This window comes from Fusarium falciforme, chromosome 5 (genome assembly GCF_026873545.1).
Source record: "Fusarium falciforme chromosome 5, complete sequence".
NCBI lineage: Eukaryota > Fungi > Ascomycota > Sordariomycetes > Hypocreales > Nectriaceae > Fusarium > Fusarium falciforme.
Window position 1 is genome coordinate 826807 of NC_070548.1, and position 27585 is coordinate 854391.

Genomic DNA, 27585 nt, shown 5'->3' on the forward strand with positions numbered 1-27585 from the left:
CCTGCAAAGGTGGTGTCAGGAACAGGCACCGGCGCAGCACCTGGGTCACTGAACGACTGATCGGGGGCAGCAGGTTGCTCTTGGCCAGGGTTGGTGAAGGATTGGTCGGGGGCTGTGATTTCGGCGCCGGGGTTGGTGAAAGACTGATCGGGAGCAGATTGCTCGTCACGGCGGAACTCGACAGGAAGGGCAGCGCCGAGGCATGTCGGGGCCAGAAGGGCCAATGTTGCAAGAGATGGGCGAACCATCGTGAATAGAAAGGATCTGAACAAGTGGTTCAGATGCTTTTTGGAACGAAGGACGGTGGTCGGTGGTTCTAGAGAGTTACGAGACAAACAACTCAACGAGCAGTAACCGGCTTCTTTAATGCCCGTCTTCCATCAAGCTCCCCAGCCCCAGATCCTGCATGTCTTCCTGTCTCTCATCTCATCATTGCAAACCTGCTGCGTGCAATGGAGAATGAAGGATCACTGTTAGCGCCAACATGCATGGGGACCCCTACCAGTCGTACCCATTTCTCAACCCTGCCTGCCCTACGCAAATTGTCTAAATGTAGATCCTGGTTTTTTGCGAGCAAGCTAAGGCAGAGAGACGCATAGGTAAGCACTTTAGTCGCTTGGCAGCTGAAGGTGTTTGTCACAGCCTGATTTGAGATGGAACTGATTTCAACGTTGAGAACTCATCTCTCAATGCGGTGACTTTTTGTGCTGCTTAGCTGTTAGAATCAAGTCATACAATTCAAATATTTCAGTCTGACAGGTTCCAGAGGGTGAGTGTCACGACAGAAATCGAAGCCGTGTGGAAATTGGCGCCGTGAATGGCTGCGTTTGAGGCGTCGACCACGACCAATCGCCTCCCTACACACGATCCCGTCTTTCCTCAACCCCTGTACATCACATCGTTCCTGAGCCAATGCTAGAGTTGTATTCTGCATAGCCTCCACCAGCATCTCCGAAAGTGCGGAGGATCTTCAGACATTGCGAGATTTGGCAACTGTTGATGTGTTCGTCATTCTGTAGATCTTCAGAGTCTATGTAGTTAAAGTTGACTGCTTACGTGTGTTATACATGAGCTTATGGTTCTTGTTCCTCATTCTGGACAATTAACCCTCAGTAAGCACCTTCTTCATCTCCTTCAACCCCTTTTTTCAGCAAGACATCCCGGCCTACCCATCGTAAGGTCTTTTGTAGAGCCGCCAGCTTCAAGCAAGGGTTATATGCAGTCAGCTTGTTTGCGACGCAAGGACACATCAAGACTCCACCCAACCGACCCATCGACGCGGCCAAGTCTCTTCCCGTGGCGCTAACAGCGGGTTTCAGGACGTGTTCAGCGGCAAGGGCCGCACAGGGGATGGATTAGATCAGGGACGGGATAAATTTAGATGGGCAATCACATCATTCACGCGTATGCATCTTGCGAGCCAAAGGGGCTCCCTTTCAAGCCCAGAAACGTTGGTTCAGGAATAAACATGGGGACAAAGAAAGAGACTTATTTGTGCTGTGCAAAGTCCATGTTGTGATGCCAGGGATTATCCCTCGACGGCCAAATAAGAAAATCCGACGGACCGGAATCTGATGGGGGATGTTTCGATCAACAGCAGCCGCCTACTGCCCTGGACCATGCTCCAGGAAACAAGTTGTCCGAGCTTGGCACTGTTGGTGACTGCGAATGGCTGGACATACGTTCTTTTCACCAAAATGGCCTTGAAGGATGAATGAGAACCTCGTTTGAAAGGCATCGGAGTGCACACATTTATCATTGCTCGTCAAGAGGCTTCTCCCCTCATAAAAGCAGTGTGGTGCAGTAACAAGAAACACAGCTTTCGACAGAATGCCGGCCATAACTCACTCTAAAGTCTCCCAGCTCTCCATGGCATGATTGCTAGCAAGTGGCACTTTGTTCCGCAGTCCCGCTCATCCCGGCAAGTTGGATGCAACCAAGTTATGCACCCGTCGTATACCCAAAACCGAGTCGTATAGATCTCGATTTTAGCTCTCCGTGTTCGTTCAATGCTCAGCCTTGTTGAAATGTAACTTTCCGTACATCAGCATTGCGTTCTCGGGTCCCAAAATCAAGTATTGTCGTACCATAGTTTCTAGCTGTTTTCCTCCCACAGCCGTCAAGATCCATCGCCACACGGGCACTTTGTTCATCTTGGGACTTTTTAGCTCACAAAAAGAGAGTACCTAGTATAGAAGCAGCAATCATAGTTCTAATCACAAAATTAATATTGAATTAAATACCAGAAGACCAAGTTCTTTATCAGAAATTACAGCAACTCTGTCAGCTTTCATTGCAATCAAGGCCTTTGAGTCCAAGACATCCTCACATCTGAACCTGTTTGAAGAGGCATACCTCTCGGTTAGCCCTCTAGTCTGTCCTATTGGCACCAGGTCACTATAGTTTACCAGATTGGTTCTCATGCTGGCATTGTGTTGAAATAAATATTCTTAATATTGTGGCCGATACGTTCTTTGGCTGAGAAGAGAAGTGTGATGATCAACAACAAAGTACTCTCATCCGCAAGGCCTTACTGCGTGTGAGTGAATCAAAGAAAAATGTTTTCCAGGTGGGAATAAAAAGCACCTAGAACCTCACGTTGAGTATATGAGTGATACACAACACCCAATAGCATGCATTGTTAGATATAACTGTGCCAACATGTGTTGTTGAAAATGAGGATCTCAGTTACTATCGACACTTTTCAATGAGATGGTAACTCAATATGCACAAACTTATCGAGTAAAAGCAGTGATGAATGAAGTTAAGCATCAGCAGATGACCATCTCAGCATCTCTACCCAAGATTAGGATGATCTGAACCCAATCTCGTAGATTCATGGATAGGGCTAGGCCTGGGGGCAAAGAACACTCACTATCCAAAGTGGCGATAACACCGACGTGTAGTTCGATATCCTCCAAGAGCATCAACGCCAAATCAGGACTGTTCCTCTGAAGCTGGTACATGTTGAGAATAACTCAGTGTAGGACGTACATACTACCAAGAGAGACATTCTTAGTCAATAGTAACAGGCATGAGAGACATGCGTACCTGTCACACTTATCCATGGACCATGATAGTCACTCGGTAGTCCCGCCAACCTTATCTTTGTCAGTTTCTACCTCTGTTGCGGAATCTCTCCGAAAGCCCGCCCAATCCTCAAGACCTATCACTATAGACATTAAGTAGATTTAGATGGTTATGAGCCCCAGGCCTTCCGTCGTGTATCTACTGGGCGAACCATGTTATGCTATAATACTCATCCAAGCCGATGGAAGACGGACCCGATAGATCACCACTCACACTCGGCTAACACTCCATCATGACAGTTGATGATACGTCGGCATCAAATACTCCTTACGACGCAACAATATCCCATCCGAAACACGAGGATCTCATTCTCTATCAACGCTCCACACAGCGTGTTGTGAGGTTGTAGTGTTCACTTCTTAACAATATCCCAGCACACTCTCAGCTTGACTCAGATATCGCACCGCCTCCTAGTCACCTCTTGAGGTGCCTACCAGTGAACTATGTGAGTACTTCTAATCTACAAACTCCTGAAGAAAACAAGCCGGGTGCTAGATTGGCCGTACAGACGGTCTTGTTGTTGTTCGAACTTCAGTGTGCATCAAGGAGTCGGCTTCACTTTGCGCAGTCAAGAAAAATCAATCGACAATATCAAAGGTAGCATGTCTGCCATTTCCCGCCGACCTCAAAAGAAATACTACTTGCGGGATTCGGATCATGACCATCTTGAATGCGTCTCTTGAGCTATGTCTCGTGAGAGGTGATATCCGGCCACGAAACAAGAGGCAATGGTGAGAAATGAGCGTTGTCAACTCAACTTTCATGTCGGCCAGAGGGATTCCTTCGAGGTCAAACATTACAAAGAGAACTTAATTGCCAAATAGAAGGCCAAAATGAGTTGCCTGGGTCTCAAGGGGAGGACCCCGGGAACCGATGTGCTCAGCATCATGGCGCACCCATGGTCAGCCAAGTTCAGGCAGGGGCATTGCGCATCCATAAAGCACAGGATTTCTTGGAATGAGTCGAATGTATCAGGCAGTGGAACATCATGAAGGCTCTGTTGTTCACCTCAGGGACGTCTGAACTGTGACGACAGGTTTCCAGGTGTGCCGGGTTGATATGGCAAGAGACTAGCAACTCTCGACGGCAACTAATTATTGGAACAACTGATCGATTTGTATGACATTTGGGTATTTTCTCAATCTGTAGCCATTGCCTCTACAATGCGAGTAGACTTCGTTGCTATTGCATGAGCAAATGCCGTGATCGCCACAACTCGTTGCGCTGGCAATCTCTTGATTTCTTATACTTCTCACGAGCACATTCGTCAATGCAAGATTTCAGAGGTCGCATCTTTCTCCTCAGGCATCAGCTTAATCAATCAGTGAGCCTCAATGAGCCGTAAGCAATAGTTATCGTCGTGTACCGTTACTCACGAGTTCCTTATCCGGCGAGTCCGAAGAATCACCTCACAACTTCATCCTCGCCGCAAATAAAGTGAGTGAGTGAAAGGGTGATACAGTCGCTTTGAAACACGACGAGAGAATAACCAACAGACACACCCCGGAGTTTCCGAATGGCAGCAACTGAACGCCCGCAACGAGACGCAAATCCCATCCGTAAATGGGGTTTACCCACGCCGAGGTGGAGCATCCCTCTGTCCCATTTTTAAGCTTCAAAAAAAACAACACGCCTCGCAGTAAACGGGCCGACAAAGTGGTAGATAAGGTCGGGTGGAACCCTCCCCCCCCTTGCAAAAGATAGCCAGTCAAAAGTGATTGCAAGATTAAGAAAGAAAATAGAGTAATTTGCATAAAGTTTTACTCACAATTCCGGGGCAGATCTTGACCCAATTTTTCCCACAGCTCGTGGGATGTGGCATACGTGATGGTTGCATGGGGGGATGATAGGGGCGATAAGATAAAAAGAAACGACGTCACGCAACGATGCTACATGAGCTGCCATAGAGGGATCACGTACAAACGAACCTCTTTGTAGAAGTGCATGTCAAATCACTCCCGTATGCCACCAAATCAGGCCAAGACACGGAGCAATTGATCGTCCACGAGCGCAGGGTATGGCCCGTCTTGGAAGGTACCGTCTTTGGCACCTTTGGTCCAATGTCGTTGGCGATGCTACCCTACACAAATACATCTTGACGCGGCGCCAAGATCTTGGTGACCTTCCCCATCTTGCTTGAGTGTTTCTCGAAGGAAAATGGAATCTCGGCGTGCAGGGCATGCATTTCATGGTAGCAATGTGTGATGAGGCTGCATAGCCGCGACTACAATCCATGTTGCTGGTCTTTAATGAACTTGTGATATTTGCAACAACAGCTTCACGACCTTCAACATGGCCTCTTACAAAAACTCACAACAATATTCTCCTTCCTGTTTCGAGCTTCGGATCAGAACCCACGTACGCAGGATAAGCGCGTGCAGTGCCAAGGCTGACCGTGTCGCTATGCGTAGCCGTCGCTGCCGTCAGCATGCCAACACCCCCAACAACAAACCTCAAAGTTGCCAGCCGGATCTTCAACCTCCCTAGTCTCCGTCGGCGACCTGTCACTCGCAGTGTCACTACTCTATCTCCAATTCTATCCCGGGAATTATTATCGCGTAGAGTCAAGTCAAAGTGGGACTCTGACTTTGAGAATTGACATCGCTGAACCACAATTTCTGGCCAATGCGCCTCGCAAGTGAAACCCAGGTCGGAGCACAGAGTCAGCCCTGCCCTTGTCACACGAGGAAGTGAGATTCTGGAACGATGGGACTCATGTGATGCAGAATCTAGCTCGGCAACGTTGGGTCCGTGGCCCATCAAGCTGGAGATTGGCCGGCGGCGTCGACGACGGACGAGACACGCACCAGAGCAGAGCACTGATTCCAATCCGCCCCGTCCGAGGCCACCACCGTTGGGAGCACCGGTGTAGCAGTTCGCATCCAGATCATGCTTTGGCAGAACGGGTCGAGAGCCGCCTGTCGCGATGCAGGCAATGCAATACGGGGGCGAGATAGCCTGAGCCAAGACTCTCTCTCAGGCAGACAACCCGACTCCGTGGGATAGCTCGGCCCCGGCTGGGTTCCGGAACACATGCTCACCGAGGACTTGCGATGCTGGACGCGTAACTACCCCAACGACGAGTGCAAGAAACTTTGGGAATTGATACCCATTGGACCGGATTTGGATGAACAAATCGACAGTCTATGCCGCGTCGTCAACCCCCATCCGTCGACTTTTCCTAGTCGCGTCAAACTCCAAACTGGCCCTGGTATGGTTCAAGCTGTTGCACGTCGTACGAAAACCTCCGAGAGTGCCTGAAGTGGGAATTCGCTCTCATTGGCGTGTCGCAACAAGTCGGCCGCTTCATGACTAGCGCCACAGGTCATTGCAATAACCTTCTTTTGCATCGGTTCCGCTAGAGCCACGAGTCGTTAGGTTGGACTAATCGGGCAGCTCGTTGAGCAAGATTGACTGTTGGGGGTGCCTGTCAAGTGCTAGAGGCTGAATGTTGCTTGACCGGGTGAGGCGACCACGAACTGTTTCCGTGAAAGCCCGTGGTGGTGCGCAAAGGAGCCTCAGCTCTCCGTGTCATGTCGTGCCCATCGTCCCGAGTGTCCAACAGTCGCCTGTGTGAGCAGATCATTCCCAAGTACACAGTGCACAGCCACCCGAGTGATGGAGATCTCGTCGCAAGGTCAGGGGCGCCTGACCTTGTTCAGATATTGCTGGCTCCGCAAGCAAGGGCGGCACGGCCGGTCATGTCCGAGCCCACTTGAATCCCCATCATGCTTAAACCCTGCGAGGAGGCCCGAATGGCGATGCCAGGCCTCGGGCCCTTCAACCGCTGGAGCCACCGAAAAAAAGGACCCTCTCACAAAGCATTGCATTACGTACAAACGTCTGGGGAACTTCCTCAAAGGACAGTTACTGCTCGTCAGCATCAGATGTCCGGCTCGAGCACTGGAGCCGTCCCCAGATTGACCACGTCTTGCCCACGGGGTAATGGCGATTGAAAGCAAACTGTTACGTATTGCCCCGTAACCTTAGATTCAACGTTTGCGGAGTGAAGATCTCAATGTCTGGAGTATTAAACGTGCGCCGTGACCGAATCCAACTGCAGCCGACTCCCGGCAGAGTGATTGCCGCAGCGCAGCCGCTGGAGGCTGTCACATTTGGCTTGGTGGGCCAGGGTCAACCCCCGTCTTGGAGCTGTAGAATTTGGTGCTATCGCAGCTTCTTCAGCAGAAACCGCCCGGGGGGCGGGCTCCTTAGCCGCGCCGCTGAACCACAATGCAATGAATGATAGTGCCGGTGGGTGCTCTGCCGTCGCGTCGCACCACGCAAGCTGGGAAGGGAAGCCAGCTAGTCTGCCTGCCTGCGAACCGGGGGGCCTCGAGTGTCCCTGGTTCAATAACTCAAGATCTGAGGCGTTCCTCCAGCTGCTCGCTCGTTCGATCGGTGCGCTGCGATGCCTGCAAGTGTCTCTCGGCTCGTTGCCATAGCACACGCTAGTGCCCAGGAGAGCTAGCAGTCCCTCTCACAAGTCGCGCGGTGCGGCTTCTAGAAGAAAAATGTCGCATTCTAGTCGGTTGTTTCCCCCTGTCTTCCCTGCGGGATGGAGTAGGAGGCGCTGATAATCCGTCACCTCTCACTGCACACGGCTGCGCCATGGAGGGGCGGCCCGCGGCTGCTGAGGCCCTTGGAGAAGCTCCGACACGACAGCCGAGGAAGCGTATGATGAGTGGCACCACACGACTGGGACCGGTAGAGGCAGATGAGGGAGAGTAACGAGTTGGCTTGTGGCGATTCGTCAAGGCCCGGCAATGGCCATGACTGCGCAGGGCACCAGTTCATAGTGCTCTTTGCGAGAGAGGCCATTGGTGACAGCGAATCATCTCCGTGTCGGGTGGGTATACCTGTAACCAGGCGTCCGGAAAGAGAGGCGGTGTTTCCGACGCGTTGTGAATGGGTGAAACACGCAGCTCATGGCTGCACCAAACGTGACCTTTGCTATGACGCCAATCTGCCGAGCTGGATTGACTTTGCATCAGTGGCGCATCGGCCGCTAGGACGTTACAGAGGCGATGGGCAATGATTTGACGGAACTTGGCCTTGGGGGATTTTTTGCTGCATGACCTGCCAATGCCTCTTCTCTGTGCATTTACCGCATTGTGATTATTGCGGAGTCACAATAGAGTCCATCATCAGCCCCAGAATTGACAGCTAAAGAACCGGACTTCCCAAAATGGAAGGTCCTCAAAGAGCCCCCGTACAGAATGATGCATCCCAAACGGCTCGTTAGAGAAGTGCCCGCGGGCCGCTCGGAAGGTTAACAAATTGCGGTTTACGGGCAGCAAGAAGGGAATTGGCCGGGGACAGTAGGGGTGGGCAATGAGATAGCAAGCATGGACCACTGAGTAGGGGCTGTTGTCGTTGCAGGTGGTGATGAATGACATGGGAGGCAAAGCCTGCCCTGGGATGGATCAACAGGAGCCACAATGACCTGGCCTTTGATCTCTGCAGCCAGGCGGCTGTGTGAGCGATCTTGCGAGTCTCTTATCTGTAGTGGATAGACGCGGAGAGCGCCTGAGATAGGAATGGCTGACGGCGGCTGGTGAGATCCTCTCGAGACGCGGGTGGGGGCTGCTGCGGTGAGAATAGGCAAAATACACACGGCTGAGAGTGTGAATAGTGTTAATTGGAATGATGAGGCATGCTTTGGTGTTGACTTTGATGCCACGAGATGAATATTGGGGTAAGGCTGGGCATTTGGAGTCGAGCAAGTCTTGGTATCTTGGCCTGGAGACAACAGCCCTGGTCTTGAACAAGCTGAGCCATTGACCAAGTCAACATTCAACTGCAAACCCTCCATAGCTGATGCCAAGACATTGACTGGCATGACCCCAATCACCTGTGTGTCATGGTGTTTTGTATGACATTGAGTCACGACCCTCTTTAACGACAGACGGGAAGGATCCGAGGCGAAGCCTCCATCAACTGCTTCTTTTGCTCATGAGAACTGATGGTTTTGGCAGCAGATTATCCTCCAAAACATTGGCCGAGTGAATGAGCAAGGGGGCTTCATGGCTTGACTCTCCGTCTCCGCAATGCTGCTACCCGGCGAGTTGAACCAACATCCCGGACGCACAAGACATTTGAGGAGAGGAGCAGCACAAGAGCGTCGTGTGTTGGTTGTGTTGGGTTCCACATTGTCCATGTGCCGATGGGGGGGCCAACGGGGAGGATGCTTTGCAGGCCCGGTCAGCAGTCCCGAGAGCAAACGTTGCTTTTTTGTGGTGATTGACTGCGCTGCCTGCAGGCAAAGATCAGCTTCTCATAAGCAGCCATGATTCAGAAAGGGCTGAATCGCAACGATTTGCCCCTTGTCGGGCAAAGGTGAGTAGCAGAAAGTCCGAGATGGATGCGCATGCGTGTGACTGCGTGTGGGCATGGAGTGAGAGTAGAGCACAGCACGGGGAAGAGAGCAGGGAGCCCTGCCCGAGGTAAACAGCTTGGGGCCAAGGTAAGGCAAAGCAGGGCAGGGGCAGGCAGAGTTGCAGGTACCTGGAGAAAGTACCTGTACTTCTCCTTCGTCATGAAATGTGGAGACAGCCTTGGAACCCACTCCCCAATTCCCCACTCTGAGAATTGGTCTGGGAGATCTTCTGCTTGGCCTGTGCTTAGCCTGGTCGAGTTTGAGAGAGTGGCTTCTTCCTTCCTCGCTGTGAAGCCTGTTTTTCGCTGTTGCTAGCAAGAGCAGAAAAAGAGCCTAGACGGAAGGGGCGATGCAGACATTGTACAACGAGTAAATGCCAAGAAATAAAGCTCGCACAGTGCTGACATGGGCGTGCACCCCCCCCATCAACATCCATCTTCCCTCACACACCATGCATCCATCCATTGTCTTTGCTCAAATCTCCTTGTGTCGCGGATCTCATCCAGGCGAGAAACAAGGGGTGCGCGTAGCCGCGACAGCAATGATCGCCTCTGCCAAATCGGAGCCTGCGTTCTTGCTTCCTTCTCTTGCCCGGTCCTTGTCCATGTCGGTGATACTCTCCGCTTCGCCATCTTCCATGACTTCGACCTACCCCAATCATCCATGTTCCTCCGTATCCAAAGTCTTGGCCTTCAGGCTCCTCTCGTTTGTTCGTCTCTCGTTGTCGCCTCTTCCCCACCACCCTCACAAACACATCAAGGCCTCCGACCTGACACTAGTCGGTAGCAGGAAGCTAAGAGCTCAGTCGACCCCGGGCAACGCTATTTGGGTACGAGCGAGTTCCATCGTGGGTCCTCTGCTTGCAACGTCCCTCGAGAGCTTCTTCGACTTGGACCCCTCGACCCAACCCAACTTTAGCCCCCGGAGCTAGGTTGCTTCGACCCATGCCCTTCCCGTCTCCATCATCCCATCCGTTCGGTTATCCTTTGTCTCTCACCTCTCTCACTCTAGACTCGAGACGTCTTTAAGAAGGCCGATCCCCCTCCTCTTGTCTTCTATTGTTTCCGTCCATCATCGTCTCTTCCTTCTCCCCTCAGAGGTCACTCGACCCTTCTTGTCTTTCTTTCCCACTCCTCCTCTAAGGTCTTCTCCTCACCACATCGAGGTAGAAGCTAGGTCTGCACTTGCACAACCGCAACAACCTCAACACGCCCATTGGGAGATAGCCCAATATGGGTTCCAGCTTGGAGAATCCAAGTGACGCTGGCATCGAGAAGGGCGTCAAGGTCACCGACTATGACAACAACGGCGATGTCCAGACCGGTGCCGGCTTTGCTTTCGAGCAGGAGAGCTACCTGACCCGAAATGGTCTCACTCTTGAGTCCTTCAAGCAGCGCCGCTTCGACGGTGCTGTCGAGCTCGATCGTCGAATGAAGCCCCGCCATCTGCAGATGATTGCCATCGGTGGCTCTATCGGTGCTGGTTTCTTCGTCGGTTCTGGAAAGGCCCTTTACAACGGTGTAAGTTGACGGCACTTGGCTCTGTCTGCTGGTCTCCATGTCTAACGAGCGACACAGGGCCCTGCTTCTCTCACCATTGATTTCCTCATCATTGGTGTCATGATCTTCAACGTCGGTATGTGTGCCCTGTTGTCCCATGTGCGAGCCAAGCGCTAATCATCTTTTCCAACAGTCTTCGCTCTTGGTGAACTTGCTGTCATGTATCCCGTCTCCGGTGGCTTCTACATCTACTCGTCTCGCTTTATCGATCCTTCCTGGGGTTTTGCCATGGGCTGGAACTATGTCGCGCAATGGGCAGTCGTCTTACCACTCGAACTAACAGTCTGTTCCGTCTGTATCCAATATTGGAACGATGAACTATCACCGGGTATATTCATCACCATCTTCCTCGTCGCCATCATCTTCATCAACGTTTTCGGTGGTATCGGATACGCCGAGGAGGAGTTCTGGTCGTCTTGCCTCAAGCTGGGAGCTATCGTCGTCTTCATGGTCATTTGCCTCGTCCTCGTCTGCGGTGGCGGTCCCAGCAACGGCCGCTACAACGAGTTCTGGGGTGACCGTCTCTGGCACGAGGATCCCGGTGCGTTCAAGAACGGCTTCAAGGGCTTCTGTTCCGTCTTCGTCACTGCTGCTTTCTCTTTTGCCGGAACTGAGCTTGTCGGTCTTGCTGCCGCCGAGTCCAAGAACCCTACCAAGGCTCTTCCCGGCGCCATCAAGCAGGTTTTCTGGCGAATCACCCTCTTTTACGTCCTCGGTCTCCTCTTCGTCGGTCTTCTCATCAGCTCCGCCGACCCCCGACTTGACATTAGCGGTTACTCCAACGCCAAGGCCTCTCCTTTCGTCTTGGTTGGCGAGTACTCGGGTCTCACTGGCCTTAACCACTTCATGAACTGTATCATCCTCGTCTCGGTTCTTTCCCTTGGTGTTTCGGCTGTCTATGGCGGCTCTCGTACCCTGACTGCCATGGCTGAGCACGGCTACGCCCCCAAGATCTTTGCCTACATTGACCGCGGCGGTCGTCCCACCTTCTCTGTCCTCATCCACATCGTCATGGGTTTCCTCGCCTATGTCAACCTTGACCCCAAGGGTGGAGAGATCTTTGACTGGCTCCTGGCTCTTTCTGGTCTGTCGACTCTATTCACCTGGGGCTCTATCTGCCTGGCCCACATCCGTTTCCGCAAGGCTTGGGCTCACCAGGGTCACACTCTGGATGAGATCCCCTTCCAGGCTGTTGGTGGCGTCTATGGCTCGTGGCTCGGCCTTTTCCTCATCTCTCTCGTCTTGATCGCCCAGGTAAGTTTCGTTGAGCAAGTACTGGAGAACGATGCTGATAAATATAGTTCTACGTCGCCATTGTCGCTCCCCCTGGCTCGTCCGGTATGGGCACTGTTGAAGGCTTCTTCATGTCATACCTGGCCCTCCCCGTCGTTCTCTTCTTCTGGGCCGTCGGATATATCTGGAAGCGAGAGGGTTGGCTGTCTGTTGATAAGATTGATATCGACACTGGTCGTCGTGAGCATGACTGGGAGGAGATCAACAAGTTCAGGGCTGAGATGGCTACATGGCCCGCTTGGCGCCGCTTCCTCCACAAGATCATGTAAGCTTGTGGAAGGATGGATTGATTGGGAATGGGGGCGTGAGGTCCCTTGTTGAATGCGTCTAGAAGGAGACTACTCCTCACCCGCGTGGCACCAGCACTTGCCGATGGCAGCGTTCGCATGGGGGCAGGCCTCCGATCTTTTGACTCTCGTGTACATCATTTATCGCTAGATACCATATGCAGGAACTTCTGCACATAATCTGACAAGCACATTGCTTTATAATATCTTGTTGTCTGCTGGAATTTGTTGTGATGTATTTGATGGCGACCGTCTAGGCGAGAGTTCTCGGGGCGTCGGTATGCCCTGAAATGATGTACTTGGAAGCCATGAAGTTGGAGCGTGACGTGAATCTTGCCGGTTGGTTGGCGTTGTGGTGGCTGTTGTCGATGTTCGAGTTGGTGTGGATGGTGTTGCCAAAAAGGGTAATTGCAGGAGGGCGGCGCAGATGCAGGGGCCGACGTCAAAAAGTTGGAGAAAATTTGGAGAAGGTGGCCAGGAACATAACGAGGAACACTCAGAGAACAAAAAGAAGGTCTACGAAAGGATTTTAAAGACAGAAATCATATTCTGGGGAATATGTCAATTACGCCCATCGCGCCCTACGTGCTCTACAGGATCCAGAGAAAACTTGTCGTCGGGTGGGTCGCGAGCGCGCCCTTTGCGTGACTGATGACCGATGCCGGTGGAGTTTCTGGAGATTGGACTGCCTTTGCGGGAGGGTCTTTGTCATGAGTGATGCCATGTGAGGTGACGATTTGTCACGTGGGGCAGGGAAAGAATGGGATTTTACGTATGGAAATGCGAGGAAGGGGAGAGGAGCGAGGGATGGGCTGCCTTGGGTTTATGAACTTGGTGAGGTAGTCGTGGCGCTGACAAGGACTATGCTGATCGGGGCCTAGATAGGTCTAAGGGTGAGATAGTAGCCTTGAAGGTAGGGAGTTCAAGGGAGACGAGAGGTAGGCGTAAAGTTGGCTTGTAGTCGATTGCGTTTGGCGCTCTGTCCCAAAGTTGTGATGTTGTCCCATCCTCGATCCACCATGTTATGCGAACAGCTTGACCAAAGACCCAGTTTCTGTGGGGACCCATCACCAGTTCTGAGAGATTTGTTACTGTTTCGAGATCCAGAGACGTGTTTACGTACAACCCAGATTCAACGTGCCTAATCGAGATCGAGGTGAGAGCACAGGCGAGGTGAGTTGAGGTGAAAAGTGAGGACCCGTCTCGATGGAGATGGACTCACTTGGAGTCTTCCCAAAGGCCTCCAGCACTCCTCACAAGCAATTGCCACGAGACAACAGACACATAGAGAATGAGGGGGCGGGGGAATTCGGCAGAGGCGGCACCGTTGGTCCGTACAAGAGCACCGCTCGTCTCTTGGTATCGTGTCATGTAAGGCGCAGCGTAGCAACGTCGCCAAAGGGGTCCATCTCACACTCAATCTTACCCAAAGTCACTCAAGTACAGTACTTTCAACCGGAGCACGCACCCGAGAAAGGACAAAACTCCACTACGGGGAAGAGAAAAGGGGCTCCACGCAAGATAAGGTAAAAGAGAGGTCAATCCGTTTATTTTGCAAAACCTGGGGAGCGGCCGCAAATTTGGTGTTTTGCGTACGTACAACTTACCTTATGGAAATTGGAGAGAGGTGCGGGGTTGTAGAGGCGAGAGACCCGGGGAGGGGCTCGTGCGGAGAAGGGGGGATGGGTTTGCGGGCGATGGCCGAGCATGGCCTGAAGGGGGTGTGTGATGTTTTTTCTTGGGGGAATATGGGTTCTAGAACCCTTTGTTGTGTTTATTGGATGGTTCACAGAATTTGTCTGTGTCTTGGTATGGGGATTTGGAGAGGCCAAGATGTATAAAGTCAAGGCCTGGCTTGGGTAGACAGGGGGATGTACCTGGAGGTGGGAGTAGCACTGTGCCAGCTGCCAGGGAAGGCAAGTCACGAACACCTTGTCCTGCATCCCCGGCGCGTCCTTGCCTAGGTACGGAACCCTTCAAGTCCGCTCCGCCACAGTCTGGGGGCGGAACTCCACCATCTTGCTTTGGTCATCTGGGGTATAGAAAGACGGAACAGCGAATTGCTTCTTCCATGATCAAATCAACGTGTCAGCTAGCGGGGTCTGGGGTAACGGAACCTCATCATCAATTTCGGGTTCGTCGTCAGGAGCTTCCTCTTACATCACGAATTCACCATGTCAGCTCTACTAGCGCGACTAGCCATAGCGCCCTGGTTCGCCATGTATCGCTACTCAGTGTACATTTCCGCCAACTCAAAAAACAACCTTACCCCCTGGCCTCCCAGTCAGCACTCTCCCCCTCCATTTTACAGTGCTGATTCGCCCTGCATTGGCTTCAGCAACGGCCCGCCGCCCGCCAAGGGGCTCTATCGTCGTTCTAGAAATTGCCCGTTCGCAGCTTAGCCTCTGTTCCCCCGCGTTTAAATGAAAGCCCGACGCCCAAAAACCAACCACTTCTCCCAGACGCTACGCGCAGCAACTTGGGAATTGCACATGAATGGTTGAACTACAAGGTTTCCATCTGCCCGTGCGCAGCTTTCCCCAGACATCTAATCAGTCTATTACGAGATCTGTATTCAACCTCACGACTATTACTTAATGGTTTCCTGGGATTGCGTTTCCCCATGGGGTTCTCTAGCGACAAAAACTTGAGCCGTCGAAAGCCGAGAAGGGCCCACGAACACCCCCCCTGAACACAACAACTTTGGTAACAAGCTGTTCCCTTGTCTCGATTTAACCTCGTGGGCCTCTGTATCCCCACGATTCGACGGTATCCGGGGAAGAGATTCTGGAGAAGGTGGCTCCATGGGCTCCGCCGGGTTACGGGGCCGTGATGTGACGCCGTCACCATCCCCACGGGGTGATGCCAAATGAGAGTCACGCCAGGCCATGACGAATGCTCTGAAACGCCTCGCTTGTGGATATGGTCTACCAGTGGGTTAGGGTCTGGAATTCCCATCCCAAGGCTCGCCGGAATGGACGGATGCCTCGGATATCTGGTGTGTCGATAGCAGCCGGCGGCCAACTCGGGCATGAGGGATTTGATTTGGAATAACTCGCCAACAAGTCAGCCCTTGGACTGTGTGGATAGGAATGATGCCAAATTACGTGCTCGAAGCCTAGTACAGTGTCGGCTTCAGGGAAGTGTCGCCCCCTTACCCCGACCAAAGGACAAGAGACAAGCGCAGTATCCCTGACGTTGACTTGGCAGGTTTTCATAGTCCGCATTGCATTGAAGAACCCCGTGGCTATGCAAGGGACTCGCAATGAGGCAAAGAACGGTATCACTGAGTGAAATATGAGCAGAGACGATTTGCTTCCTGTGCTAGGAAGACCTGCGCGAGTAGTTGGGAACATCCCACCAATGAGTCATGGAACAGAGAAAATAGGCCCCGTAGGTGACGTTGAAGCCATCATCCATGGTAAGCTTTTCGATGAAAGCTGCTTTGCATCTACGGCGAAGCAGAACGAACACCTGCTTTCCAATGTGGTGTTCATTGGTCAAGCCGATGTTGCCATGCTCCTGAAATCGATAGAGTTGGCTTTCCCTCCCGGGCTGCAGGACATCCTGAAGTCGGATGTCCAACCTTCCCTCTAGCTCTTCAAAATACTTGGATCTAGATGGGATGTTCATGCTATTGTTCTTGAAAACCTAGGTAGCCGTCCCAGGATCGACATTGGTTCTTATACGGCCAGCTCCGGGGCGTGTCGACTGGCATGGCCTCCTATCGCTATGACGACCCTCAAATGCCTAAGCTGGGGAGCACTCTTCGGCAACTCCATTCCACGACATCCCAAGGCAGCCGAAGCAAAAAGAAGACATGAATGGCAAAAAACAAAGCCAATGCGTCATCCGGAATTCGAATCCGAGCCTCAACTTCTCTCTAATGGAAGAGTTGAATCCTAACCCCTAGACCAATGACGCCTGAGATTGACGATGCAACCTCGGTGAGTCTCACATAAGCGGCGGAATTGTTGACTTGGAGCAAAAAGAAGAAATCACAAAAAGAAAATCACGATGCGTAATCTGGGAATCGAACCCAGGGCTCCCCGACGCTGCTCGAATGGCAACGGAGAATTTTACCACTAAACCAATTACGCTTTGATTTGTTGTTGCAGTTGAGACTCCAAAATGAGCTCAAGATGGGAGATCCAGGCATCGCGAAGCGATATCCATCTCAGGACGACAATATGGTGAGGCTTAGGACTAAAGCGTGATTAGGATTAGGATTAGGATTAGGATTGAACGGCTATTTCATCTAGTTAATGTTTAGACCATGAGTGGGTGCATGCGATTGGCTTGGCAGCGATACTCAGTTCACGTCCAACCCCGACCGTTCCCAATGCACCAAAGCGAGATCAAAATGAGCCACAAACTGACAACTGATTATTCGGGAAGCAAGTGGAAAATGATTGGTCCGAATGCGCTGATCAAAGGCTTCATTCCTCCCAATTCAGCCTCGATCTGTTCAGCTGTGCGGTGCTGACCTCCGACCCCCACCACGTGAGTTGCTGTGCCTCACCGGATATCGCAATCTCACAGAGCCTCAGATCTAACAACCACCAGGCACAAGACGCCAGCTATGGCAACGTATCAGTACCAGCGCTTACAGCCAGATGAGATTCGGTTACTAGCCCTCAGCGCTGGCAGTTATGACGCCAAACTTGAGGGCAGCCTGGATATCTTTCGACTACCCGAGAATGAGGAGCCAGAGGAGGGACATCAGGTCTTGGTCACCCGCGACACAGGCTCCGACGTGCAAAATGCGCCGCCGTATGAAGCGCTCTCATATACATGGGGCTCACTCCCAATCTCTCCGCATACATTGAGCATCGTCATCGGCGACGGGGAGACTGCGACTCTCGACATTACGCCAAACCTCGATCTCGCTCTACGCCGTTTAAGACAGGACATCCCCGGGAATAAATCCCGTCTCCTCTGGATCGATGCAGTTTGCATCAACCAATCCGACCTCGTAGAAAAGAGTACCCAAATCCCCAAAATGGCCATGATCTACAATAGAGCAGAGGGAGTGTCCGTCTGGCTCGGCGGCGATGACGCCGGCGCAGTCGACTTTATCGACAAGCTGCTCAACCTCGATGGCTTCGACCCTTTGACGAAAGATCCCGGTACCCCAGAGGAGTGGGCGGCGCTGTTGGCGTTGATGCAGAGGCCTTGGTTTAATCGGCGGTGGATCGTGCAGGAGATTTCGCTCGCGAGGAGGGCGACGCTTCTTTGCGAGACGAGGAGCGTTTCCTGGGAGGATTTCTCTGCTGCTGTTGCGCTGTTTACTTCGAGATATCAGGATCTACGGGCGCTGTTTCAACGATCTGAAAAGTTTCAGAATCACCCAAATTATCTGGGAGAGGTGGACGCCTTGGGAGCTAAGTGTCTCGTGGACCTCACGAGCAATCTGTTCAGAAAGTCAGAAGACGGCGCCGTGCTTGAGCGCCTGCTCTCCCTGGAAGGATTGATCTCGACTATGGCTGCCTTTGAGGCTGCATCTCCTCACGACACCATCTATGCCGTCCTCTGGCTCGCCCATGACGCGCAACCGGATGCACAGCACGGCGGCGCCATGTCGGATGATCATCTCTTGCAAACGCCTCAGCACTCGCCTACACTGGCTGGTATCTCTTCTGATGAGGATGTGTCAGACTATGATCTTGGGACACATATGCCGCAACCGTCGAACCAGATCAAGTTTCGAACTCCATTCCCAAAACGAGCGACGGGGACATCCTCAACCGATGGCCCTGAGAAGCTGTCCAGGAGATCAACATCACTGAAGCCCCCAGTCGCTGCTTGGCAATCATCCTTCAGCTGTCGCTCAGTCTCCGACCGCAACCTAAGAAACGCAGAGAAGCACTTTGAGGGATATCCCACGTCCATAATTGTCGACTACAACAGGAGCGTCTATGAGGTCTGCAAAGAGTTCCTCGAGTTCGCCATCGGTCGCTCCAAGACTCTCGACATTATATGCTGTCCCTGGGCTCCAGAGCCGCCTCCCGACGAGCCAAAACTGCCGTCGTGGATCACCCAGTTGGACAGCACGCCTTTTGACAAGCAGCCTGGTCATAATGTGTACAGAAGAGTTCTCGCCGATCCTCTGGTGGGATGCCCTGGTCATGGACCGAGGATCTACAACGCCAGCGGCAGGACAAAGATATACCCAAGCAAAGGCTTCATACAGGACAGAGTCTTGGTGGCCGCTGGATTTGTACTTGATGCGGTCGGAACCACGAGGAGTCCAGCGTATGAAGGCATCATCCCTTCCACATGGCTCGACCTCGTCGACTGGCCGGGCCCTCCGAATCCTGTCCCCGATCGTCTCTGGCGAACCCTCGTAGCTGACCGAGGCCAAGATGGCAAAAGCTACCCCCCAGCATACTTCCCTCTAGCCTGTAAATGGATGTTTGAGCAGCGCAGTCGGAGAGGCGGCATAAACACGACAGAGCTTCTAACATCTGGACGATGTCCATCGATAGCATCAGAGTTCCTCAGACGGGTTCAAGGCGTGATATGGGGTCGGCAGATGATGCTTACTGAAGGAAGACGGGGCTCAAGCAAGTTCCTGGGCCTGGTCCCTGCTGAAGCTCGGGAGGGCGACCTGATTTGTATCTTATACGGCTGCAGTGTACCTCTTGTGCTTCGGAGGCTTCGCTCGCCGTCTAAGCATGGAAGCATGAGCTCTTCATTTGACCAGAAGCCAGAAATCATCGAGACGCAGCCGGATGGCACCGAGTCGATTCGACTATCAACAGTTTCGCAGTCAACCTCGTCTCTCCCCTCACCGAATGAAACGCCGGTTCAAAGCGAGCCATGCACAATTTCAGCAACGCTAGACTCCGGCATGGACAATGCGACACCAGCGGAGAAAGGCCTCGCGGTCCCCGCTCAATCGCCGAGTGTCAAGTTCGCCTCGGTAGGCGTGCGAAAAGCGCTCAGGAAGGACACGACTGACAGCAAACCGCCGGACCTGGCCACCTCTCTCGAGAGTCAGTACCAGTGCGAGCTCATCGGGGAATGCTACATCCACGGCATGATGGACGGAGAGGCTTTCAAGCATCAAAGGGAATACGGGAACAAGCTGCGGCTGTTCCATCTGCTTTAGACATGGGAAAGGGTCAACGGCAAAGGGAAGCCATAAAGGGAGCAGTGACTGTCCCAGCATTGACTTGGAGGTGAACAGGACTGCGTGATGCCGAAAACGAGGCTAGATACGAGTCCCACGAGTCCCTGAGGAGCGCTAGGCCCAGTGAATTGCCCAAGCTCATGGCGAGCTACCTCAGTGACATGGCAAGGCCAACTACTAGGAGATTGGCATGGACTGCTCCGACCTGGTGTTTGCTCGCGAAAACCTGAGGCCTCGCTCGTAAGCAAACTTATCAGTTCAGTCTTGTTGGGGCGTGGAGTTGTCCTGCCCGACCTTTCTCAGCTGGGATATTGGTGATTTAGTGGATCATCTGTTTTAGGAATGTCTTGTCACCAAGCCTTGTGCCCGTCCTGGAAAAGAACTCGACTGGCTTTGGGGACAGGAGCTCTCAAAGAGTCCGGCCGCGAGTAAACCATCTGCTATTGTGAGAGGCTCCCCACAAGCATATAGGGGGAGGTTCATTGGACTAGTCATCAGCTGCCTGCTCTACTAAGACATCCCACAGGTACGCATAACATCGATCTGCGTTTCGGTACCAGGAAAACATGCCTGTTATTGCCTCCTAAAGCTCGGCGCTGCTCTCCTTGTTGATGCAGCAGGGATCCAGCCAGAAGTATTCCAGGCCATCTTTGGCCGCTTGTTCGCCACAGAATCGGATTTCGGCGTACCCATCGGGTCTGGCATGGGAATCTCTTTGAGTCAGGTCTTGAAGACTGGCCTCCGCCTCATTGTCCAGGGGCCAGGCATGCGACAGTACTACATACCTGGGGGGCCTTTCTCCCGCCAGCTCCCTAGTGAGTTCGAACTCGCTTTTAGCATCGCGGTGGAGGAGCCGCAAATTGGTCCGAAGGCTTTGAAGGCTCGGGCAAGTGACTTTTTGGGGCCGAGGATTCACACAACACCAGTTAGACTTGTCACGCTAGGCGGTACAGACGCTTTGTGGGGGGTTCATATAAGTATGAGAGCAAGAGTCGAGTTGATCCGGTCTCGACAAGGCGGTTACTGTGAGAACAAGAAGGGAGCTGTACAACAGGAGGATTTTCGACCAACTATGAGAGATGGGGCCAGATAGCAGGGGTGCGGAAGGCGTGGGAATATGCAAATCCAATATCTGACCGGCTTCAAAGCGAGTGGGAGAGTTACAGAAAATAACAAGCCTCACCACGACAAACCGTTTTCAGCTTTTGTTGTGTCCCGCGCTACACTCATTACCAAGACCAATAGCCATGGCGAGAGGTTCCACAGGCCGAGCCTCATGCAACCTCCTCTATTCTGTAGTCAATAGCTATAAGAGTAGGCTGAAGTCCTGTGGTACCCTCTTTCATCCTGCACCATCGTCATGGGCCTCAAGAGGCTAATCAACAATGGCGTCACTTCCTCAACCGCCTCGCTTTCTTCGTCCCCTCACTCCCCGCCCGAAGTGCACATTCAAGTCCGCGTCACCACCTGATCACCACGTAAAGGAGATGTGACCAAGACTCGGCCCTGGCGTGAGCCCGCGGCCAGGAGGATCAGATCGGTACCTTCCAGCCGCCGTGGAACAGAAGCACCTCGCCGAGGACCTTGCTCGTCCTCAAGAGCTGCTGATCGCGGAACCTGGGGCCCACGAGGCATATGCCGACGGGCATGTCATTCGCCCCGACAAATGTAGGAATATTGATGACAGGCATATAGAACCCCTATACCGGTCAGCGAGAGGAACTCTTGAGACACAAAAAAACAGAAGCACTTACAGTCCACAGAGTGTTGAAAGTCGGGCTTCCCTTATCGCCAAGGCCGAGCGGAGCTTCATCCACAGCGCTGGGCATAAGGATGACAGTGTAGTTCTCGGCCAGCTTGTTGACCATGCCTCTCATCTTGGAGTACATATCGCAAGCCTCTGTCATCTCTTTGTGAGTGTTGTTGGAGGTGTTTTCGACCATGTCACGGATTTCGGCCGCCAGATTCGCCTTGTCCACCCGATATTCCCTGAGAAAGGAACCCTATGCTTCAACATGGGTGATGGCTCTCTGGATTCGACCAAGGGCCTCGACACCGGCGACTTCTGGTGGAAGCGAGACTTTCTCAACCTTGACGTTGTTCTTCTGCAGGATAGCAGCGGCCTGCTTCATGGCCGATACTGTGCCAGGTCCCGCCGAGGACCACATGGGAGTCCAGCCGTTGAAATCAGTGGCATCGACTTGGCATCTCGCCAAAACCGTATCTTGAAGCAGCTTTTTCGTCCACGGCTGAAGCCCTAGAGCCGAGCATACGTGCAAGAGGGTAAAGGTTTCCAGCCTTTTTGAAGTTACTGGGAACTGGCTCACCATAGGCATCCCACCACCTCGACCGGATAAGCATGCCCTCTTTGCCATGGAAGAATTCGTTGTCTGAGTCAAGCAGCCCTTCCAGATTCCGTCGAATCCACTGGCATGTACCTTCTGTCAGGTTCCCTTTGATGTTGAGAAGCTCAGCCCGAACTGAGCTGGGCTCGGAAACAAATAGGGCATCTTTGCATTGCTTGATAGTCTTTTCCTGGGCCTTGGAGTCTATCCATGGTCTAGATTAGCTGGGTTCTGCAACAAGTCAGTCCCTCAACGCACCTGAACAGATGCTGTCCATGCCAAGAATGGCCGTGGCTCTGGGGCCCAAGTTGACATTTCCAATATTGATGGCTATATTGGCAGGTGCCTCAGAGCTCATAGCTCCAGGTGAAAGACAACGCATAATGAAGAATGGCGAGCACAAGAGTTAGTTCTTAGATGAAAGAGAGAAGGAGAAGTCCAAAGATTTATGGATAAAAGGACGAAGGTCAAAGAGGGAGCCTGTCCCCTTAAGCTTTACAGCCTCTTTTCTTAGGCCAAACGTTTGGGAGCTGTGAATTTGGCATACCATCTCAGGTAGGTAGTCAGCTATCCCAGATTCGTACACGATGTACTCTCCTATCTACCATTCTGTCATGTGCTCGTGCTCAGCCAAGGTCTCACGCGCCACAGGGGCTTCAAGATTTTTTTGATTGATTGGCTGCCCTGGCATCCAGCTTCACGTCACCAAGGATGCCTGTCGGTAAGCCAGAAGCCGTTCCTGACATCCAGCTTCAAGCCACCAAGGATGCCTGTCGGTAAGCCAGAAGCCGTTCCTGACATCCAGCTTCAAGCCACCAAGAATGCCTATCGGTAAGCCGGAAGCCGTTCCTGACTCTTATATAACCCAACAATTAGCTCTCAACTCCAAACGTGGCATCCTTTGACCTCCTCAGACATCCTCTACTACCTACTTTCAACATCACATCAAGAACCATCAAGTCCCCCGCCAATGGCTGAGGTAGTAGGAATCGCGTCAGCCGCCGTAGGCTTCGCAGCAACAGCCCTCCACGCAGTCCGCGCCCTCTCCAACGACCTGGACGGCATAAAGGATGCTCCGCAGACCATCACCAACGCCAAGACAGAGCTTCAGAGCGTCCAGTCCGTCATCCAGAGTCTGAAAACCTCGCTAGACCAGCCCTACTGGCAGCCCGTGCTCTCCGACATTATCCGCAACGGCAATCTTGAAGCCACTCTCGGTGCTTGCCGTGACGCCTGTAGTCGCTTTCACGATGAGCTAAAGAATCTACTGAGACACTCCAGTGAAGGTGAACTGTCTCGTAGGGACAGGCTCACCGTCGGCTTCTTCTCCAAGGGTAGGGTCGCAGCTTTTATCAGTGAGCTCAGCGTGTGCAAGTCAACCATCGGCCTGGCCCTCAGCGGCACAAACCTGTAAGCAGTCTGGCATGAACTTAACACAGTCACTAACCTTTGACCAGCATGGTTTCCATGGAACAGTTCCAACAGCTTCAGGTACTCGCAAACCAGCACTCCACCGAAAGCCGGCTGCGAAACGACGAGGCAGTTGACCAAGATCTGGCAGCTGGCATAGAGAGAGGAGCTCAACTAGCCAAAGGCTGTCAGGGTCTCCTGGCCTTTCTCCAAGCCAAAGTCGACGAGAATCGTAGGCGGATAGAGCTAGGAAATGTGGAAACGCTCAACTCGGCCAGGGTCATGGCTGGAGTTAACAACACGGACGGCACAGAAGGCGACATCAACATCAAGGTCGGCAACGTCAAGGCCGACGGCGGCAAGGCTCTCCTTGGCTACACGAGCAAAGTTGACGTCGACGCATTTTTCAGATAGCCAATGCTTCTCTCCACTTAGAGGGCATAAACTCAGATCATTGGCATGCTTCTCATAATCAACATTAGAACCTCTCGATTACACACATTTACCGCTCAACCATGACCCTCACGTCCCCAACCGCTGCCCTCGCCACCTTCTTGAGGAGGGTCCTCTCATCTGCCTCTCGGTACCGTTCCCACGAGTCCAATCCTTCCTTGGCCTGGATGCTCAGTGTTTCGTACCCTTGCCGGATCACCTCAGTCACCTCCTGCGTCGTCAGCCCGCTAGGCTTACGCCGCGCGGCACCACCCTCGGACAGCAGCTGGTTGTAGTGTGCGCTGACATTGATGAGCGTGTCGATTGAGTTAGTGTTGCGGTTCCCCAATCTGTAGTTCTCCTTGAATTTTGTCAACACCTCGCCCGACTCTACCACCTTGTAGAAGAGGTCGTCGTACGCCGCTGGTGTCGGAAGGAAGGCTTCACCAGCAGACAGAGACAAGGCGATGAGATTAACAACGTGGTCAAGGAGGGTGTCGATGTGTGGTAGATCCTTCAGGTCGGCCGTGTAAGTAGCCAAGAAGCGAACGATGGAAAGCAGAGAGCGGAAGAACTCGGGCCAGTGGTATTCAAGACGAGTTCGCGTGCGAGAGAGGTACGAGATGACACGGAGCATGATCCCGAAGCAGAGTGAGTAGAGGCTGACATCCAGACGTCGACGGAGATTATGGTTGATGCCGTCGATCATGGTGTCGAGTAGTGAGATGGCCAGGACTCTCTCGCCCTTGACTAGGGGGAGATATGGCTGCCGTTGCCGGCACAGGCGCACCGGTACCTTCGAGTCTTCGCTGCACATCCGCTTGCAGATGACAGGATCTTCGATGAGGAGGCGGAACACCATGAGATTGAGGTGGGCATAGTAGGTAGCACGGGGTGACAGATAAGCGTGCTGGAGGAGATAGGAGGTGAGAGAAAGGTAGCTAGCAATGGGCTGTTCAGCACCCTTTTCCGCCCCCATCGTCACTAGATTAAAGCAAAATAGCTTGTTTGCGTGAGTGAAGTCGTATGTTGCCAGAAGAATGGCAGCTTCTTCCTCCGGTCTATCAAGGGGTCAGCCACTCTACCAGCTAGGAACATACACATCTCAACTTACAACTTTGTGAATAGAGCCTTGGCAGTCTCTACATCATAAACAGGTTTCCTCACCGGCTTAGGCCCAGGAGCAATCGCACCAAGTCCAAGCATGTTGAGAGTCGCACTAAAGGTCCAGCCTTCAGGCAGGTCATCCTGGATCTTGATGTACCGAGACCGCACCGTCTGGCACGACTGCCCTATGCAGTTGACAATCTTTTGAATGGCGGACTCGTTGACAAAGTCGTTTAGCCGCAGCTGGTACGGATTCTGGAACTCGAACTTGTTGTAGTTGGCTAGGAGGCCGAGCAGGATAAACGGTTCAAGGACTTGGTTGGATGACTCGGAGTCTTGGATAAACTGGCATATGTCAGCATTACGCCTTGTGTCCTCTGATACCTCACGTACCTTCATAACCGAGGGGAATAGATCTCTCTGAATGAGGTAAGTCAACAGCGTTGTCTGATACGCCCCCGCCGTAACCGCAAGCAACACCTCGATCGCCTTGTATCGTGTTTCCACTACCCAGTCAGCTCTATACCCCCCAATGCGCCTGGTGAGCCTTACAGTCTTTCCCGTTCCTGGTTATGTTTTCTAGCGCTCCGACAAATTCGGTAAAGACGTTGTCGATGTGGTCGAGGCCGGCGAGGAGAACCATGATATCGGAGCTAGGGTGCGGGTACCGCTTGGATAGGAGGCATGACAGGAAGACGCTGAGGGTCTAGGCGACGTTAGACTCGATGTTCCGGCAGCAATAGGACGGTAGTCAACGCACATCTAGCGCATGTAGTTGCGCAAAGCTGTTCCCGCCCTTGACTGAAGCTATAGCTCTAGCAAAGAGCTCCCTCGTTCGGACCTCGAACTGCAGCACATCGCTCGGGCTCAGCTCGTTCAGGAGGCGTCGCAGGGCCGCTCGATCGGGTCGCAGTAGAAAGAACTCCGCCCAGAAGCCCTCAGTCTTTTCCTCGTCAAAGTCATCCTAGCGTAGGAGTTCGTCGATCAGTCGTCGGCGCAAGTTGGTCGCGTGTGCAGGGGGGGACATGATAGCTACCTGCACGTAACAAGTTAGACTTCAACCACAGGACAGCGGGGGAAAGGGCAACACAACCAACCTTGAACAGAGAATCATACAGCTGAATGATCTTTGGAGTAAAGACCTCCGGCGGAGGCTGACGGGTGAGAGGTGACGCTTCCATACCCGCGATAACCAAATGCCCAAACCAAGACCAAGGACAGCGAATCCAAAGTTGCGATAAAGATTTTGGGCACCTCGACTGATCGAGGGGCTCGCACAGTGCTGTTAGCCGGCTCGTTGCGCACGGCTTCACTCTGGATGACGTGGACTGGACTGTGCTCGACGCACGTGCACACTGTACATGCACTGCCCACCCCTTATTGTCGGCAGGAAAACCAACGACCGAGACAATTCAGCACTATAAAGGGTTTAGCAGAGACAGCGAACACATGAGTTATTTGATCTCGGTAATTCGTGTCTGGAGCGTTTCTCACGTGAATGGCTTGGTTGTTCCTGAGGACAGCTCTCAGCTTCAGAGTCAGCAAGCCAATAGTTCAACAGACTATTACACAGTAGACCAATCGCGCAATGAGTGTCTCCTATGTCTGTGCATTAAATCGAGTTCTGTCGGATTAGCAAAGGGCCTTAGCTAAATTGATATGAATGACAGTTGCCAAAGTTGTGTCCCCGCCAGCGGATTATAAGTTCAGCGTCTCGCGTGGTAGCAAAGACAACACAACGAGGCGGAACCCGAAGCTTTATATTCGAGTCTCCGATAGACTGAAACGACAATAAGCTTTAGTGGCAACTGCAACAAGATGCGCCTCTCGAAGTAACAATAAAAGTTCACGCGCCTCACACAAACAGGAACGTATGTTGGTGATGGAAGCTCATCGGATCCAGCTCGAACGCGGGTGTCTTACCCACATATCGCCAGAGCAAAAATCACACTCACCAGGCCAATTACTTACGAGGAACTATATTATCTTGCAGTGGCCAACACAGAAAACAAGACTCAATAGAGCAATTGTTGAACCTGTACACAATAACTACCTACTGTGCTACTCGAGTGTCAGCCCGACCTACATACCCTATACTAGAACCGATGCCTCTGACGAGCCCAACTGGAGTGGTGACCATTTACAGCCGAGCCTTTTCTGACTTCAAAACATAAAAAAAGCATCAGCGTATGTTTAAATCCATGTTTAGATGCTTTTGAACCATAAAAAGCTGTCGAAAGGCGCTGCTGGCGGACATATGGTCCAGTTGCAAACCACCACCGTGGGCTTCCTTCCCTCTCGAACAACTCACAGTCAGACAAATAGCAACACGCAACAATAGCAGCCCACCAAAGGACAGCACCGTCGAATAGAGTCACCTATAAGATATTGGCGTTGGATGTTGAACCACAGCTGCAGAACATCAGATGAACTGGCGGTCAACCGCCATGGTCCTTCCTCTATTCCATCCAGAGCAACACATACAACTCACTGCCTCCCATACATAAGAGCTAGGAACATTTGATTCCAGTCACTTTAAAGCACAAGT

The 27585-nt window shown here is 52.5% G+C and overlaps 6 protein-coding genes across 6 annotated transcripts; 3 read left to right on the forward strand and 3 right to left on the reverse strand.

The window, feature by feature from the left end:
• Positions 1–10701: 10701 nt before the first annotated feature.
• NCS54_00651300 (AA-permease domain-containing protein) lies at positions 10702–12590 on the forward strand (the record flags this gene model as incomplete). Its single annotated transcript, XM_053151968.1, has 4 exons — positions 10702–10989; positions 11047–11104; positions 11162–12282; positions 12330–12590. The coding sequence occupies 4 exons, from the start codon at positions 10702–10704 to the stop codon at positions 12588–12590; spliced, it is 1728 nt and encodes a 575-aa protein (XP_053007943.1).
• Positions 12591–17190: 4600 nt separating this feature from the next.
• Positions 17191–19722, forward strand: NCS54_00651400 (HET domain-containing protein; the record flags this gene model as incomplete). The annotated part of the gene is made up of 1 exon (XM_053151969.1): positions 17191–19722. The coding sequence occupies one exon, from the start codon at positions 17191–17193 to the stop codon at positions 19720–19722; it is 2532 nt and encodes an 843-aa protein (XP_053007944.1).
• Positions 19723–21275: 1553 nt separating this feature from the next.
• On the reverse strand, positions 21276–21620 carry NCS54_00651500 (Amidase domain-containing protein; the record flags this gene model as incomplete). The annotated part of the gene is made up of 2 exons (XM_053151970.1): positions 21276–21443; positions 21498–21620. 2 exons carry the CDS (start codon positions 21618–21620, stop codon positions 21276–21278), a joined length of 291 nt encoding a protein of 96 aa, XP_053007945.1.
• Positions 21621–21746: 126 nt separating this feature from the next.
• On the reverse strand, positions 21747–22470 carry NCS54_00651600 (NACHT domain-containing protein; the record flags this gene model as incomplete). Its single annotated transcript, XM_053151971.1, has 3 exons — positions 21747–21967; positions 22017–22292; positions 22347–22470. 3 exons carry the CDS (start codon positions 22468–22470, stop codon positions 21747–21749), a joined length of 621 nt encoding a protein of 206 aa, XP_053007946.1.
• Positions 22471–23058: 588 nt separating this feature from the next.
• On the forward strand, positions 23059–23912 carry NCS54_00651700 (Helo-like-N domain-containing protein; the record flags this gene model as incomplete). Its single annotated transcript, XM_053151972.1, has 2 exons — positions 23059–23498; positions 23546–23912. 2 exons carry the CDS (start codon positions 23059–23061, stop codon positions 23910–23912), a joined length of 807 nt encoding a protein of 268 aa, XP_053007947.1.
• Positions 23913–24000: 88 nt separating this feature from the next.
• NCS54_00651800 (DUF1741 domain-containing protein) lies at positions 24001–26233 on the reverse strand (the record flags this gene model as incomplete). The annotated part of the gene is made up of 6 exons (XM_053151973.1): positions 26135–26233; positions 25798–26001; positions 25590–25743; positions 25431–25543; positions 25045–25382; positions 24001–24991 (listed from the first exon to the last, which is right to left on the reverse strand). Exons 1-6 carry the CDS (start codon positions 26216–26218, stop codon positions 24001–24003), a joined length of 1884 nt encoding a protein of 627 aa, XP_053007948.1. The 5' UTR covers positions 26219–26233.
• Between the last annotated feature and the right edge of the window lie 1352 nt (positions 26234–27585).